The sequence below is a fragment of the Triturus cristatus genome, chromosome 1_2 (genome assembly GCF_964204655.1).
Source record: "Triturus cristatus chromosome 1_2, aTriCri1.1, whole genome shotgun sequence".
In the NCBI taxonomy this organism is placed as follows: domain Eukaryota; kingdom Metazoa; phylum Chordata; class Amphibia; order Caudata; family Salamandridae; genus Triturus; species Triturus cristatus.
Window position 1 is genome coordinate 831,352,317 of NC_140580.1, and position 18,199 is coordinate 831,370,515.

Sequence of the window (18,199 nt, forward strand, 5' to 3'; positions counted from 1 at the left end):
TGAATCCCAAGAGAGACCACCGTTTCTACATCGATCGCACCAGAGACTGTCGGGTGGACAAACCGCTCTTTATGGACTTCTCTGAAGCAAAGTAAGGCAAGGAAGTTCAGAAAAGAACCACCTGTAGGTGGATGGTTCTCTGCATACAATCTGCTACACTTTAGCTAAGAAGATGCTACCTGAAGGATCAAGGGCCTAGTCCACTCAGGCCAAGGCTGCTGCTTCTGTGATGGCGTGCGGAGTGCCTCTCTGGGATTCTGTCAGTCTGCTACATGTGCATCAGTGCACATGTTCAAGAAGCACTATTGTCTTACAGTCAGGTCCGTCATAGTGGGCATTTTGCCATATTGGGTTAGCAGGATTATTTGATCTGAGTCATTCCACAGATCCGCCACCTGGGGTTGTACTGCTTTGATGTTGATTCACAAGGTGAGGAATCTGCAGTTAGAAGTATTCAACAAAATAAGTTACTTACCTTCGGTAGCGCTCTTTCTGATGGATACTCTAAGTGAAGATTTCTCTCCCCCTCCCACCCTCTCCCTTCTTACCTCCCCGATCTGTGGAACGGACTATTTCCTATCTAAAAAGGTCCCACTTTAGAGATCTGCACGCTGATCTAACCAAAATTGTTGATGGACTCTTTGTCTGAGGGTGCGGACAAGCTTGAGAAAGAAAATTATGTAAATGTGAATCAGTAGTGCTTTCATGCGGCTCACTTCATCACTCCCGGAGCAGAACAGTGTTGACGTGGAACTGCACACCACCACCTACCAGTGCACAGGAGTACCGCTTTTGAGTTTTCTGCATCCAGACTGACACCTGGGGAATATTCACATGGTGAGGAATCTACGGTTAGATAGAGTATCAAACCAGAAAATGGGTTACCGGAGGTAAGTAACTTGCTTTGGACTCAGTAAAGATGCATATAAAGGAATAAATATTTATATTTTTACCAGGTAATAAACAGGAAATGTGACTTTCAGTCCTGTTCCACTATTATATATCTTTTACTGTTGTTATGTTTATGCGTTTCCGGCCTATGATACACAGTTTTTAAGTAATGAACTACAGCTTCAGTTCAAGTGCCTGGTCCTCATCAATGAAAGTGTACGTTAACTTTATTCTGCATTACAGTTCTGTCACTATATACTCAATATGCTTTCAGTTATCAAGCCTATTTGAATGTTCATTTACTCTGCTCCTGTACATAAAGAATTCACAGCTCTACCTGAATGTCTATCTAGTAACATATATTGATAATATGTTGGGCAGCTTGTGGTACTAATGCTTTCATTTTTGTTTTGCTTTGTAGTTTGTATGCCAGAAGAAGGATTTAAAGGTGGGTCTTTTTCCTTTGTCTTGCTTTGTTCGAGGAGTGGCAGTACTATATTTTGTTAACCTTTCTTTTCTCATAGTTGGGTCTACTAATGTAACTAATGTGGACACCACAATTAACTTACTATGTTTTATTGCAATATCAATGAAGATGCAACAGATAACTGTGAAGTAAATGTGGTAGAATTTGTTCTTTGATTTATTTAAGAATTCTGATTTATATCACGTCACCCTTGGAAATGCAAAATACTGTTTCCCTCCTAGTATTGAAACCTGTATCACACTAGTTGCTCTCACATTACTGTGCAGCCATTACTGACATGGCCTCCTCCAAATTCAGCCATATGACCCCCCATGTTCTGAATGGTGTTATCAGCCATGATCTCCTTAAAATGCAGACAGACCAGGAAATGGTGCAGCATGGCACACCTTCTATAGACGTTTTCTGACTGTAGGGGTGCTTTTCATTGCCATTACCGACTCATCTCATTTCTTGTCCTATTACTTTGTGGGACAAGATCTACCTCCTTAATAAAGCCACCCTCTTCAAAAGCAGTTTGCAATCGGAAAACCTCTGAAATTTTACCTATACCCTTTGCAAAGACTGGACTCTCTGCATGAGCTGTAAATGGCTCAATAACCAGCAAATCCCCATCCACAGGACAAGCACCTTTGATGTCCAGTGCAATTGATAATCTGCTGTATGTTAGGAGTCTGGGACTGTCATCCAGTGATGCTTAAGCTCACATTTCCACTCACCTCTACTTTTCCTTCATTTGGAATAGAAATAGGAACGTTGGTGAATGTGTCACAACCCATAGTTAGAGATTTCAAATGCATTTCTCTGCAATAGATCATTAAAGGCTGGAGCATTGTTAATGATGGTACCCTGTTTTAGTCCCGAATGGTCACATTTCTTTCTGCTTAAGATGTCAGTGCGACTATAGTTTTACCTTGATGGTGAAAACTTTCATGGACAAAGAGAGGGAATGTTTTAAAGAGGGAAACACTATACAAGAAGAGAAATGTGCTACTCCTACTCCACAAATTAAGCCCAAACTAATTATTGTATTCAGGAAAATCATTCTCAAGGAACATGTGTGTAGAATGCAAGGGCCAGCACATAATCCATAGCAGGAACTATCAACTGTTGACTAATCAGGGGAGTACCCTGGCAACTCCTTCCAGGAAGGCGACAGCTTTCTGTTGTACAGGGAAGTTGGCAAGCAATCATGCACCCCCACCACACACACACGCACGCACGCTCGCTCGCTCACTCACTCCCAGCCCCCTTCTCAGATCATGATACAGGAGACCAGCATTTGCAATGCAATAGGTCTCGCATTTGCGAGAGTTTGAGCTATTGGCATTGTAAATGACAATGCCTTTTAATTATGTGTTTTGAAAACCTGTTGGCACTTTATACTTCTAGTGCTTGCTTACGAGAAGCAAGGCTGGAGGTAACTGCGCCTTTTTTACTGGCAGCTTTGTTTCTCGTAAGCAAGGACTCTTAGTACAAAGTGGGTGTTTACGCACCACTTGCAAATGTTCAAAACACAAATAAAAAGCATTGTCATTACAATGCCAATAGCTCAAACTCTTGCAAATGTGAGACCTATAGCATTGCAAATGCTTGTTGTATTGTTTGCCAGCCGTCAGACTGGATCTGGAGATTTATGTAGCAGTAAATCAAAGGTGCACAAAGTGCCATTTAATGTTATTTGCAGTCACATGGTCACTGGAAACAATGTTGGGAGTATATAAAAAGGTACACTGAAGCCAGTAATATATTCAACCCTATTCTTACCTCACCAACTCAAAAGTTAAGAACACAGAGGGTGGGCAAAGGTATTAGAAAATAAATGAACAGCCATCCTCAGGGTGGGACATAGGAGGGTGACAATGAATCAGCGTGCAGCCACATATCCATCCAAATGAACTTTACTAAAGGTAGTTCTTTGTTCTTCGAATGGATATTGGCTTCCACAAATTCTTTATATGAGCCAATACCCAAGCAATTCTGAAGAAGAATAAAATTAACCAACAAGTTCCCAATCACAGCTTGCCTGAATTGGGACTGAGACCTGTCCTGTTCATCCCAACAGCAATGGTTGGGAAAGGAATGCAGAGAGGCCCAGTTTGTTGCCTATGAATACACGCTTTTCATTTTTGGTATGCATACATTAATTCAACAGGCAAAAGCTTCTAATTTAGTTCAGAGCTGCTCACAGGTAGCAACTTGTTTGAGAAGTCAGTTGTAGTCCTTGCCCTGCAAAAAATAGGAGGGTTTAGAGTGGCTGAAGGTGGGACAAGGCTTTAACCACGTGATGTCATCAATCGGGGTCAAGAAGTGTGTGGTATCATCTGTGCCACCCTTTTCATTTTTTTGACTATACGTTCATGGTTTGAACAAGGAGGACAACGTATAACAGAGAAGAGGAGTGTGGGAAGGAACAGGTAAAACAGAGAAGCAGAGACTTGCTTAGAATGAGCACTGGCTAGTAAATGGGCAGAAGATGCATGAGTGGATAATTAGGTGAATGAGTGGGTGGGTGGATGGATGGATGGGTGGGTGGGTGGGTGGATGAATGGAGGAAAGGATAGACGATGGATGGGTGGTTGGGATAGTCCTGAAGGTATTACTTGGGCAGTTGATAGGGGCAGCTAGACAGGTATGAAATTGAACCTGTGGAGAGCATTGTCTTACATTTAATATGTGGCTTCGCCTATACTGCTTGATTCTGAGGACGTGCTCTCTGAGCTAAGAATCGGCGCTGAAATAAAACATAAAAAGGCAACAATAAAAAGCCAGGAACGGGCAGATGAGTGTTTTTCCTCTAGAGACAGGAAGAAAAATCGGATGTATAATTCAGAATCTTTATATTTTTATTGAGAAACATCAAAGCAATGTCAGAAAATGTGCTGCGAAAAATCAGCCATGATGCCATGCCTTCGACTTTTTAAGCTAACCTTTGGTGTAATGTAGAAAAAAAATACATGTGCGCTTGTTATTAAAAAACTGCCCCGCAGTCTCGGAGCAGGGAAACTATAATTCACTCCGCAGAAGGGATACAATGGAAACCTCTTGGTTCACTTAGATCTTTGAGAGAAAAACAGGCGCAGAGGAAGGAGTCAGATGAGGAAGGAGTCAGATAAGGAAAGGGGTGGTGTAGTGGTGGGAGATTGGGTGTTTAATGTTGGCTCACAGGGAAGCGTTTCAGAGAGCAGTAAGTAACATGGTGCTGCTAATTATAAGTGTGCACAAAGAAGCTATACAAGGTCATGGCAAAATGCAAGGCAGCAGAGCAGTCAGTGATGGAAGCACCAGCAGAGCCATGCGTTAAAACACCCGCTGCATACCCTTCTCTCCGGTATGCAGAGCCCGGCGGGATGGGGGGGGGGGGGTTGTTAGAGGCGGACTTGCAGGGGGGGGGCACCCTCAAAAATAAAATCTTTTAAAGCACAAAAGGTATCAACATTTCAGCTAAAAGCCTCATTTGCTTCTGTGATGTGGTTGTATTTCACCGTCCGAGGCCTGCAAACCCTCGGCCCGAAGTTATAAACAGCTCTGCGGCCAGTGATGCATGTGTTAGGCTATAAATTACCCAGATCTATATGTAACCCCGTTATAATGTAATGTATGCTCTGGCGGTCCCTGGTGGATCATGTTCTAGCCCACGGTGAGAGGAACTACTGCCACTGTCTGCGCTCAGAGGACGTCTGCTTGGGTCTGGGTGCTGTGCCAAGCGAAGAAGAGATATGGTGGCGAGTAGCACCAAGCCGGAGCTCTCCACGAGCAGTGGGTGGGGGGTGAGTATGGGAGGGGAGTCGGGGCTAGTTGCATTCCATTCTGCAACTACAAAGGGACGGATGGAAATTAAGCAGCAGAAAAAAGACGGCGAAACAAAGTCTACCTGAACTAAACGAGACTCCTACGCTCAGAGCCAAACTGACCTTATGATGCCAGGGAGACACCCCCACAGTAGCCAGAAACAAGCAGCTCAAGAGGAGTGGTGGGCCAGGCACAGGAGGCAAGGGGGAGTGGTGCAGGGGAGGCAAGGAGGCACTGCAGCTGTCGCCCTGCGCGCCACTGCTCGCTCCCGCAAACAAAACGCCGTGGGAGTGAACCTTTGCAGAAGAGGAGGGACATGCACCCACCTTTAGCCAGTTGCAGGCTTTGATTCCAAAATGAAACACACAAAAGCCAACCCAATGCGTGGGGGGAGTCAGACCCACACAGAGTAGTTTAGAGTAGTTACAAGAAGCCTCGCAGCACATGTGCGCTGCGCTAGGCTCGACCTAAAAAAGGCCCTTAAGAAGCTACATCCTGAGGATGAAAGTGTCTTATGGGAAGAGCATGTGTCTCGTCCCTCCTCTTCCCCCAAGGACATTCCATCTATTCAGTAGGGGTTTCCTCACCATAATGAGCAGCGTATGTTCTGAATTCAGACAGCATACAGTCGGATACAGGGGAATATCTTTGCCTTTGAGTGTGAACCAGAAAAATTCTTCCCTTCGCAAACATGTTTCAAGCAGTCAACATCCTCTTCAGAACTGTGCAGTCCATTCAGGCAGTTTCTTTTTGTTAAGATAAGTGTTAAGTGCTGGATTCTACCCCCACTTGCCTGTGCTCAGTTCTCATGGTGTAGTGCTGGATCTTGACCACCTTAAGCTGTTCTACTTCTGAGGCTGATAAAATGGGCATAAATTAGTTAAGTATTCATTGACATGCATGTTTAAGCACCAATTAACAACTTTTGTTGCATGCTTCGTGCATGGCTTTTTTAGCATTATTGATCACCTATAAATACAGTTTTGTTGTAGCACTCTGTCCCCAAAATGTCTCTGAATAATAAATGCATTGTCAAAGCAAAATCCACCATTAACTTTCTTGGAAGGTAAGGCGGTGAGAGCAGAATTTAGTGTTTTTGGACTTAAACTAGGGGCTCCTACAACAAGTCTGACCCCTTGATTTGAAAAATCTTTAAGATTGTGAGGAAGGGATGATTTTATGTTCATATATGGTCTGTACTCCGAGTCTGCTCAACCTACACCTTCATGCTTGGAGACTTAGCAGCGACAGTTGATGACTTTCGATCTTCCTCCCACAGTGGTTAGTGTCATCCTAGCAGCCAAGCGCCCTTCCACCAAAACTGCATATGCAGGACTCTGGGAGAAGTTTGTTGTTATGCCAATGACAACCAAGCGTTTAAAGACAAGGTTGTCTGACACTTTACGTTTTTGCTCTCTCTCTCCCAGCAAGGCCTGTGGCGACAGTTAAGGGATGGCTTTCATCCTTCCTGCATTTGGCAAATCAGCCATCCTTTTTCAGAACACTGGATGTGATGTGCCTCTTGAAAGGTCAAACACACTTGTTCTAGGCTCTAGTAGGTGCCTGGCTCCCCTGCACTTTGCGCAGATGCATGGTTTTTAATGTTAACCCACCTTGTGAGTTCTTTCTGGTCGCAGCTTGGGTAGTGCATGTGAGAAGTTGGCCTGATGTATGATGTCACTAGTTCTAGTGTACACCTTATATCAGTCCAAATACCCTTATGGTGATTGGTTGTAAAGTCAACCTTATAGACCAGCTATCCTAGTGGTAGCATGGACAAGAGCAGTCTTAGGCTAAACTCTGAATGGCATGTGAAGCCAGCTGTGATACCATATATAATCCCTTGAATACCAAATGAAAGGACACCACAACAGATATATATATAAAATAAAGTGTATTTATTCTAGTCAAACCCTCAGCACTCTTTATGAGATTAGAGGTAAGTACAACACAGTCTTATTTAAGCATACATTAAGTCACACAGGTAAGTAATACAGTTAGGCCCTAGGGGCCACGCAAACCATATACTAAGTAAGTGGTATAAGAACCACTGTCACGGAAATAGAATAGGCCTAGGCCTAGGGAATCGCTGGGGCTACACTACACTAGCGTTAGTTAGGAAGTGGGAGGCCCACGGGATTCGTGTGCAGAGTGGAAACACTCACGCGTAATGCGTAAAAGTCAATAGCAATAGTACAGTTTAGAAAACGGTAGATTTAGGACACTTCCGGAGTAGCTAGGAAGTTGAGACTTGAAAACTAGACACTAGGATAGTCACTATCCTGATGAGCACCGGAGTACCCAAGTTACCTAGCCCACAGGCTGCGGGTGCATAGGGGTGAAGATGCGTCGGTTTTCGTCGTCGACTCCTATGGATGCCTGAAGAAAGATGCTGACAGGCAGTCAGTGAAGAGTGTCCGGTGGATCCCAAGGCTGGGATCAAGAAGAGAGGAAACCTGCAAGCAGAAGGGACAGAGTCAAGGTCACTAGCCAGTGACCACGTGGAACCAGGAAGGAACCAGGCGATGTCGTGAAGATTGCAGGTGAAGGTGAAGCTTGTCGCTGCAGCCAGGAGGACCAGGAAGCGTCGAGGACGACCAGGACCAGGAGGCGAGCTGTCCCACGAAGGCTCTTGCTGTCGGCGGCGTCGAAGTTGGACTAGGACTCACCAAGCCTTGGCAAGCGGAACCCACGAAGAACGGAGGACTTGCTTCTGGTGCAGACCAGGAAGGTCTGGGGTGCTTCTTCTTTGCAGAGAAGCGGGAGCCAGTCTGGAGGAGCCAAACCAGCGCAGAAGATTTCAGGGTGCGTCGTCACAAAGGCCACTAGCCAGCAGGCAAGCAACCGGACAGACGCGGCAAGCAGGAAAATGCAGAAGGGCCCCACGCAGGACTCGTGGAGTGTGGGGGGCTGATCTTCGGTGCAGATGGTGCTTGGGGTTGGGGCTTCTCAATCCCCGGTGCACAACTTCGAGGGTACCTCAGAAGCTGCGCTTTAAGTTACTAGCCACTTTTCCCAGGTAGCCGGTCCCACGTCGCTCGTCGCCTCCACGGATCTCAGCTTTGCTGTGGATGTGGATCAGGGTCGGAGAAGTCTGGAAGTCAAGGCTCTGGTCGGGCTCTGCAGTCGGTTCCTCGTAGAACGTGGGCAAAGCAAAGGGTAGTCTCTTGATGGTGCCTGTTTGCACAGGGTAGCCACTCCTTGGCTACAAGGGAGATTCTTCAGTCTTCTTCTTTCGTCGAATGTCGAAGGTCCAGAGTTTCTGTTCAGTTTTGCAGGTTCAGGATAATCTAAAGTCTTGAGGCCCAACTCCCACTCTTATACTAATCTGGGGGGCTGGGATACCTGCTAGGTCACGCCTTATGGGTGGGACCTGGGAGGGGGCGGTTACACCCACTTCCCTTTGTCCAGTTTCGCGCCAGAGCTAGGGCTGGAGTGCCCCAGCGCCGGTTTGAACTGGACTATGCAAGGAACACCTTGTGTGCCCCAGGCATGTCTCATTCCTTTCAGCCCACCCTGCCCCAATACACTAAAGGCTGTCTGGGGAGGTGCTAGCACCTCCCCAAGCAGGAAACCTATTGTCCAGGCCTCCCTGGCTGGGATCACTCCCAGCTGCAGGAGGTCAGACTTGTGTCGTGGCAGCAGCATCCATTTTGTGATGCTGAGGCTTTGGTCAGAGGCTAACAGTGAAGTATGATTTTAACATGTCTTTCCCTCTAGAAGGGGGGGAATAATATCCTCATGTCCAGAAATGGCATGGGGGTATTATTCCACAGTGTTAGACACCTTACACGACATGTTTCGATAAAGCCAAACCATAGTTACCATAACCGTCTAAGATTATAAGGCACTTTAAGAGTATATGGTAGGCTATATCATAGAACAGCTATAAGGACAAGGTTCCGAAAGCTGCAGACAGGCTCAGCTCATGCTAGAGCACCATCTCACATGTTACCAAGCACTCTGCCTCCAGGATTGTTAAGGCCTGCCATAGGAGTGACTGATAGGTACACATGTGTCTATATGTAAGTTAGGTATAGGGATACTACACCTAAGCAAGGGGTGATTACCCGACCTTGCCCCAGCTGAGTGATCAGCCAGTTGTGTCAGAATGGAAGGCCAGGCCAGGGGTGGCATAATACATGCTGCAGCCCCTGGTAGGCCTAGGGTACACCTATGCCCTGGGTACCTAGGGTACACTGTACAGGGGCCAATAAGGTGATCCTATCCAAATGGGTTATGCACCTAAAGTACATAGTATTAATTTAGAGAGAGAACAGCAGGGCTGTGGGTCTGATTAGCAGGCCCACAGCCACATCTAAGTCGAAAACCAGTAAAGCAAAAGCAAAAAGTGGGGGTGAACATAGAAAGCAGACCCTACTCTCCTACAGTGCAGGCCTGTTTTCTCTTCCTGCCTGCCGTATCTGAAAGAAACACGTTAGTTATATATTCCTTACCTTAGAATTACCCCCAAGCGTTAGACTGGATCCAGAATGTTTTTCATCAGCAGTACCTCTGCGCGACAGGTGGTGGCGTCGATCGGCTCCGCGTCTGTCGTTTGCGTCATGGTCGCCGGGATGATGTCGCGGTAGCTACTTAGACGCCGCCCTCGCACGCTGACGTCAGTTCTTTCTTGTTCAGCGCCAGCCAGCGCAGATCCGGGAAGAGCGATACCTCCAGGCACTGTTTGACTGACTTTTTCTCGACTTTTGTCGACTTCTTTTTCGAGTCTTCGACTCCTAAGGTGCAGAAGGGGAGCCCGGCTTCAAGCCATGCGGTTCCTGTCATCGGATGATGTAAGTGTCGGATCCGCACCGCGTGTGTCTTTTTTGCCTGGAGCGCGACCACGACACAGTCGTGCTCCGACTGCCGGTCGATGGCGCTGAAGGCTTTGCGGGAGCCGTCTTGAAAGCTGCTTGAGCACCAGCAGTCGGATCCGCGCCGTTCGAGGTCCGGTCGCGAGGGAGGTCGAGGGACCGGTCGCCAGAGCCACCCCCATTCGTCCAAGTCTTCGCACTCGGGTCGGGTAAGTCGAAGCATAAGAAGAAGTTGAAGAAGCATTGTCGCTCTTCAACTTATCGTCGGTCGGCCGACCTGATGAGGGACGCGGGTGGTGCCCCTCCCCTGGCTCCGCGCGCGTAGCCCGAAGAGACGACTCCACGTTTCCCCCCCTTTCCGGGACCTGGAGCGACTCCCGCCCAGCTTTGTACATTCTACGAGGTGATGCACGCCATCTTTGGGCGGCCCGAAACCGCCGGCGCGCCTTTGGGCCCCTTGGACTCGGTTGGGGGGGCCTAGGCCTTCTCTGCCAGCGGCTCCGTCCCCGGCGCCGCAGGGCTCCCTAGGATCCAGGCCTGAATCCGAATCAGCGCCAGTTGACCTGATTATGCCTCCACCGGCGCAGCTTCCTCCGGCACCACTTCCACGTCCCCGGCCTCCATCCCGACGTGGAGCCGGACCGGCGTCTTCCGGCGCCGAGAGGGGTTTTTATCCCCTTGTTCACTCCTGGGGCCCCTTTTCAACCAGAATGGCACCCAGAAGCGTAGGAGGACCGGGAGGGGTCAGGTGACCCTCTAACCGACCAGGTGGACAGTGAACAGGACTGGAGAGAGGAACTGGGGGATGCTAGTGGTCTGGACACCTCCCCTGACCTTGGCATGTTGTCTCCTCCTACGGCTACGGAGGAGGGAGCGTTGTACGCAGTGGTGTTGCGTAGGGTGGCTGAGGTTCTCAACCTCGAGCTTCTTATGGTGGTGGTCAGGACTAACCTCCTGACAGAGGTGCTTCAACCGGCTGCGAGCTCTTCGGAGCCCTTGTGTCCGTTTAGTGAGGCCCTCACCGACATCCTTTTGGGCACTTGGTCCGGGCCCAACACGGGGGCTCCCGTGGACAGGATGATTGCCTGATGCCACTGCCCGGCTCCAGGCGACCCCACCTTCCTTTCCCAACACCCCACCCCGGAGAGCTTGGTGGTCCAAGCCTCCACTTCCAAAATCGCCTTTCCTACCACTCCACCGGAAAGGGAATCCAAGAAGCTGGACCATCTTGGAAAGAAAATTTTCTATTTCGCCTGCTTAGGACTGCGGTCCGTAAACACCGCATGTCTCTTGGGCCGTTATTCCCATTCGGTGTGGGATACGGTGGCGCAGGTGCTGCCTCAGTGCCCGGAGGAGGCCCAGGCAGTGCTCTCCCAGGCTGTTGCCTCCGTGGGGATGCAGTAAAGTTTACGATACGTTGTGGGCTGGACACTGCCGACTCTCTGGGCAGAACCATTTCAGCGTCAGTAGCACTTCGCCGCTATGCCTGGATGAGGTCGACTGGTTTTTCAGGGAATGTCCCAGAACACCTTGATCGACATGCCGTTCGATGCCCGTCGCCTTTTTGGCCACAAAGCAGACAACGCTCTAGAGCGTTTCAAGGACTCAGGGCTACGGCCAAGTCCTTGGGCCTCTCCACCCGCCCTGCACAGTCTGCTCTTCGCCCTTTTCGTGGCTACGGAAGGGGTGCCCGCTATGTCCCGCCCAGAGCCACAGGCCGCAGCAAGTTACCCAGCCTTCGCACGGCCGGGGACATGGGAACAACCGTCGTGGTTCCGGGGGCCAGCGGGCCGGCCAGTCCACCAACACCCCTCCCCCCCCTCTCTGCAGCAGCCTCAAAACCCTCCTAGTCCGACCTTTCAGGCCCATCAAACGCCAGTGGGCGGCAGGATTCACCATCACCTCCCCCTCTGGCACACCATCACGTGGGACAGGTGGGTTTTGCAAATAGTCCAAAGGGGCTACTCCCTCCCCTTCCAGCCATGCCACCAAGGTACCACCGCATGTCAAAGGATCATCTGGCCCTTCTCCAGCAGGAAGTTACGGCTCTCTTGGCCAAGGGAGCCATCAAGCCCGTTCCTGTCCCAGAAGTAGGTCGTGGTTGTTACTCCCACTACTTTCTGGTCCCCAAGAAGGAGAAGGGCCTGCATCCTATCTTGGATCTCAGGGACGTCAACCGCTTCCTCCGGAAGGAGAAGTTAAAAATGTTGACGCTTGCTCAGGTCTTGTCTGCCCTCGACCCGGAAGACTGGATGGTAGCGTTGGACTTGCAGGACACTATTTTCACATCCCTGTCCTGCCGGCCCACCGGCGTTACCTACGGTTCACGGTAGGCCACAAGCATTTTAAATTTACTGTGCTCTCCTTTAGCCTTACCAGCGCCCCTCGTGTGTTCACGAAAGTGATGGCGGTGGTCGCAGCTCATCTGGGTTTCAGTCTTCCCCTATCCCGACGACTGGCCGTTGAAGGCGGACTCGTCCCAGGCAGTTGTCTCCCACCTCCAGACTACGGCCGTCCTCCTGCATTCGCTGGGGTTCTCCATAAATGTGCCGAAGTCGCACCTGACTCCCTCTCAGAAGCTCCTTTTCATCGGACCGGTTCTGTACACAACACAGTTTTGGGCTTATCCTCCCGAACAGCGAGTCTGGGATATTTGGGCTATTATTCCGATCTTTCAGCCTCTATCCCGAGTTTTGGTCCGAATGATTCTGAGGCTGCTGGGCCTCATGGCGTACTCAATCCTGCTGGTAGAAAATGCCAGGTGGCCTATGCAAGCTCTGCAGTGGGACCTGAAGTTCCAGTGGGCACAGCATCAGGGGAATCTGTCTGATTGCGTTCAGATCTCGGAGGGCACTGCACGACAATTGCACTGGTGTCTAACGAACCAGGATTGGGTCAATGGCAGATCCCTCTCCTTTCCCCAACCGGAGTTCACAGTGGTGATGGATGCATCACTTTTGGGGTGGGGTGGGGCGGCCACATTAAAGAGGCGGAGATCAGAGGCCTCTGGTCTCCGGCGGAGTCCGGGCTCCACATCAACCTTCTTGAGCTCCGGGCGATCCGTCTTGCGCTAAAAGCATTCCTTCCCTCTGTCCGGGGAAGAGTAGTGCAGGTGTTCACGGACAACACCACCGCCATGAGGTACTGCAACAAACAGGGCGGGGTGGGGTCGTGGACCCTATGTCAGGAGGCCCTCCGCCTCTGGACATGGCTGGAACATCAGGGCATATCCCTGGTGGTTCAACACCTGGTAGGTTCTCTGAACACCAGGGTGGACAAACTCAGCCGCAGGTACATGATGGATCACAAATGGCGTTTTTACTCGGAGGTGGTCCAAGGTCTCTTTCAACAGTGGGTAGAGCCTTAGTTAGATCTCTTCGCAAACTGTCCTTTAAGGCTCTTGACTCTCAAAACTGTGTTCCTGGTGGCCATCACTTCTGCCAGATGAGTGAGTGAGCTCCAGGCGCTTTCTTCTAAGCCTCCTTTTCTCTCTATACATCCGGAGAAGGTTGTCCTTAGGACTCGTCCATCCTTCCTGCCCAAGGTTCTCACTGCCTTCCACATCAGGCAGACTATCACTTTGCCCACGTTCATTCCACCTTCACATCCTTCAAAAGAGAAAGAGCGGCTCCACCGTCTGGGCCCAAAACATGCGCTTTCTTTCTATCTGGATCGCACAAAACGGTTCCGGGTGAATGACCAACTCTTTGTTGGCTACGTGGGTGCCAAGAAAGGTCAGGCCATACACAACCGAACCATTTCTCGATGGGTTGTTTTGTGTATAAAAGCATGCTATTCTCTGGCTAAAAAGGAGCCTCCATTGGGGCTACGTGCCCATTCCACCAGGGCGACGGCAGCCACTACTGCCGTGGGAAGAGGAGTTCCTCTGCATTATATCGGTCAGGCAGCTACGTGGGCATCGCTGCACACGTTTAACAAACACTACTGCCTGGACAGTCAAGTCTGGAGAGACGGCTTCTTTGGCCGCTCTGTTCTCCAGGACTTTCTGGTGTGATCTTGGTTCGCAGACCCACCACTGGGGTTGGTATTGCTGGGGTATCTATTCTAAGGTAAAGAATCCATAACTAACGTGTTTCTTTCAGATGAACAAGTTACTTACCTTCGGTAACGATATATCTGTAAAAAACATTAGTTAGTTATAGATTCCTTACCTCCCCACCCATCCTCCCCGTTCTGCGAACTGATTTTTAGGGCTCTAGTTTTGTGCATCAGTGGTCAGTGTCTTGCATGGCTCTGCACTTCTGGCGCGGGAAGTTGTGTACAGAACTGACGTCCGCGCGCGAGGGCGGCATCTAAGTAACTACCGCGACGTCATCCCGGCGACCACGATGCCAACGACCGACGCGTAGGCGACCGATGCCACCTTCCGACGCGCGGAGGTACTGCTGACAAAAAAACTTTCCGGATCCAGTCTGATGCCTGGTGGTAATTCTAAGGTAAAGAATTCATAACTAACTAATGTTTCTTACAGCTAAATTGTTACCGAAGGTAAGTAACTTGTTTGTTAAGTCAGCTGTTCCGAGTCGGACCGTAGCCACTCCCCTAGAGGAGGGCTACAAATTAATGTCAGCTGCGCGGTCACGTAGCGGACTCACGCAGCGTGCGCGCCAAAGGCAAGCCCGTCCGCACCTGGACGGGCCAGGACCCATGTTTCAAATTTTATCCAGCCTCTTGCCAGTAGATTAAAGGTAGGTGCCCATGGTCATTATTCTAGATATGATTCGCTAAAACTTAACCTCCCAGTAAGGGATGCGTGCTTGCATAGTTTAAACCTATCCCAAAGCCCAAAGGACTGCAGCTCTTGTGATTTCAGGATGGGCGAATGGCAATCAGTAAACCCTCTCGGCAGGATGCAGCAGCCCAATATTGGGAATAAGCAATGCTTATTATTAAACTGTTGCTCCTTACCTAAACACAAAATGGAGATTGCAGATCTTGCATCAGAATTTAAGCCTGATGTTCTTTTTTTAACTGAGACATGGCTGACAGCAGCTTCAGCCCCAGAAATTTTAGGTGCAGTGCTTTATGGCTATGCATTACTTTGCCTGGACTGTCACAAGCACAGTGGAGGAGGACTGGCGATAATTTTTAAAAGCAATCTGCGATGCCATATGACTCCGGCTAATATTGCCAACTCCAAGTCTGTTCTTTTCAGCTTAATCTTGAATAGCCAGATCATGCTGACTGGGCTCCTAATTTATCGCTCTCCACGACCAGCAGCGACGTTTGTTAAAAGTTTAGTTGCTGCAATTCCGAGTTATGCAGTGAGATATGCTAATTTCACTGTGTATGGGGACCTTAATATTCACCTAGATAATAAGGACTGCCTAACGGCAAAAGAGCTAATGGAAGATCTGAGAATTTTCCAGCTCACTCAATTGGTGAAAGCTCCTACTCATGTTTTGAGCCATATATTGGACCCCATTTTTACAAACTCACTATCCTTAATTGTGGCCGAACCCATCCCGTGGTATGGTCAGATCACTATCTGATCACTTTTGGGTTTATAGAGCCCTGGCAGCCAATGTCACGGCACAGCTTGCGAAAATGGGCTTGCATCACCCCAACTTCTTTTACACGGGTCTTAAATGTCAACCGACCAATTCTTGAAGCCTGTCCACTATCAGCTAATACACAGATTAAGGAGTGGATCCACCATGCATTAGGTACTTTAGCACCACTTAGACCTGTCACTAACAGGCGGTCCAAACCCTCTGCACCTTGGTTCTCAGAGTCCCTCCAAAAGACTAAGAGAACGTGCAAAAAGCTAGAACGTGAGTGGGGTGAAGAGTACAGTGTACATCATAAGCAAATTTACGGTACCACTCTAAAAAAGTATCACAAAGATCTCAGACAGGCCCGTGCAAACCACAATGTCCTACAAATTGAAAATTCGAAAAACTCAACTAGGGAAATTTTCCAAGAATTTACTGGCACATGCATCAACGTAGGCTTTTGCAATTCCTTAATTGCGATTATTAAGGAATCGCAATTAAGGAATTGCAAAAGGCTATGCATATAGGAATCGCTATAAAAATAGCGATTCCTACACATTCCTTAATTGCGACTCGCAAATTGCGGGTCGCAATTAAGGAATGCCGTCCCATTCATTCCTATGGGCCCCCAGGGCCATAGGAATGAACTGGAGATTGCATGAGCAATTTGCGAGTACCAGTAGGTACTCGCAAATTGCTCATGCAATTTCAAGGGTGCAAGGGTATCAAAATGACACCCTATTGCACTCTTGAAATTCATCTGTGCACATATGTTGCACACACACATGCCCTAAGGGCATGTGTGTGCGCAACATGAAACTTTGAAAAATGCACAAAAGTGCATTTTTCAAAGTTTTTGCAAATTACCATGAAGTTCAACTTCATGGTAATTTGCTCCCCCTATTAGCGAAATCGCTAATTTTTTAACTTTAATGCATTGCATTTAAGGAATCTCAATTTGAGATTCCTTAAATGCGATCGCTATTTAAGTAATCGCAATTTAGAGATTACTTAAATTGCGATTTTTGCATTTGGGATGATGCATCCCAAATGCAAAAATACCTGTCGCAAAGGGGCAGATTCTGAGAATCTGCCCGTTTGCGACCGGTTTTTGCTTTGATGCATGTGCCTGTTAGGTCCTTAACATCTTCAGAGCGAACAACTGCGAAAATTCTCCCATCCATTGATCGTTGTGACCAAATTGCTTTATATACCTCTTTCCCTGAGAGTGTGCAGATGTTTAAAATGGCTTTTGCCCCGTGCATATTACCAGATGCTCCGGCTAAGTTCTATAATCTGAAACCTATTGTTGAGACGGTCACAGCCAGCCTTATGCTCAAAGTTTAATCGGGTTCTCCATTTGATCTAGTATCTCCAGCAATTCTGGAACAAGGCATGGTTACTATTGCACCTGTGTTAACAGAGCTTCTAAATCTGTTTCGGTCGGGAGTGGTCCCGAAAGAATAGAAACACTCTATGGTCATCCCCCTACTCAAAAACACCTAATCTTGACCTTCTTTTACCTGGAAACCGAAGACCTATTTCGCTGTTACCCTATTTTGCTAAAGTAGCATAGAAGTTTGTTAATCGGCAATGAATGCAGTTTGTAGAGGAATATGATCTCCTCCACGAGACACAATCTGGATTCAGTTCTCTCTTTAGTACCGAATCTGCGCTATTCTATGCATCAGACTCACTACACACTGATGAAGGTCATACCGGCTCTAGTCATGCTTGACTTGAGCTCCGCTTTTGACGCGGTCTCTCCTGGTTTGCTGTTGGACAGACTGCATCAGGCAGGGATAGGAGGTATGGTAATTAGCAGGCTGGCCCGCTTTTTGGAGGATCGTACCTTTCAATCTTTACTTCAACCATATGCCTCGTCCATCCCACGCTTGAATCAGGGAGTTCCGCAGGGCTCATCATTGAGCCCAACCCCTTTCAATTTGTATATGGGACCATAGAAAGACTTTCTGGATAAACATGGGGGTTGCGGACGGTATCATATGCAGATGACACACAGCTGATCCTCACCCTGGCCCAGGACAACGGCAAAGCGGCAGACGACTTTAAGCTCTGCCTGGAGGACATGGCAAACTGGATGAAACACAGTTGCCTCAGGCTTAATACCAATTAAACAGATATCCTAGTGGTAGGGAAACAACCCTCCATCTGGTCATCATGTTGGTGGCCTAGCATGTTAGGGTCTCCACCCCTTCCGAGCCACAAAGTGAAAAATCTGAGAGTCTGGTTTGCATCCACAGTCTCTTTCTCAGACCAGATTTCCACCCTTTCAGGTACTTGCTATAGGATTTAAAAAATGTTGAAAAACATTTTAAAGCTGATCCCAGTCGCTGCAAAAAAGACAGTGGTCCAGGCTTTGGTGACCTCCAGACTGTACTATTGTAATGTAACAAACAATCAAAAACCTCTATCAGGACCTATATTGTTTTTAACAGAGACCTATACAGGTTCTATCCTGCCAACCATAAATAATTGGTTAAAGATACATCCAATACAAAGTATTATTTAGCAGTCATTTTATTTTTTGTGGGACCTTGTATAGCTTCTGAATGTTTTTGTTATTTTAATAGTATGAGTATGACTGATGTATGTTTGAGAATGAGAGCATGATGAGAGTATTCGTGTTATCTTAGTGGTGGGGGTATTCACATTTATGAATACGTTTTTTTTTGTCT

At 48.2% G+C, this 18,199-nt stretch overlaps 1 protein-coding gene across 2 annotated transcripts in view; it reads left to right on the forward strand.

Moving 5' to 3' along the window:
• The window catches only part of USP48 (ubiquitin specific peptidase 48), a 782,973-nt gene that overhangs the window by 727,125 nt on the left and 37,649 nt on the right, over nt 1–18,199 (forward strand). For both annotated transcript variants that reach the window (XM_085608904.1, XM_085608905.1), the window contains exon 26: nt 1,313–1,339. In XM_085608904.1, the coding sequence (XP_085465030.1) occupies nt 1,313–1,339 (27 nt within the window). The remainder of the gene's footprint in view (nt 1–1,312; nt 1,340–18,199) is intronic.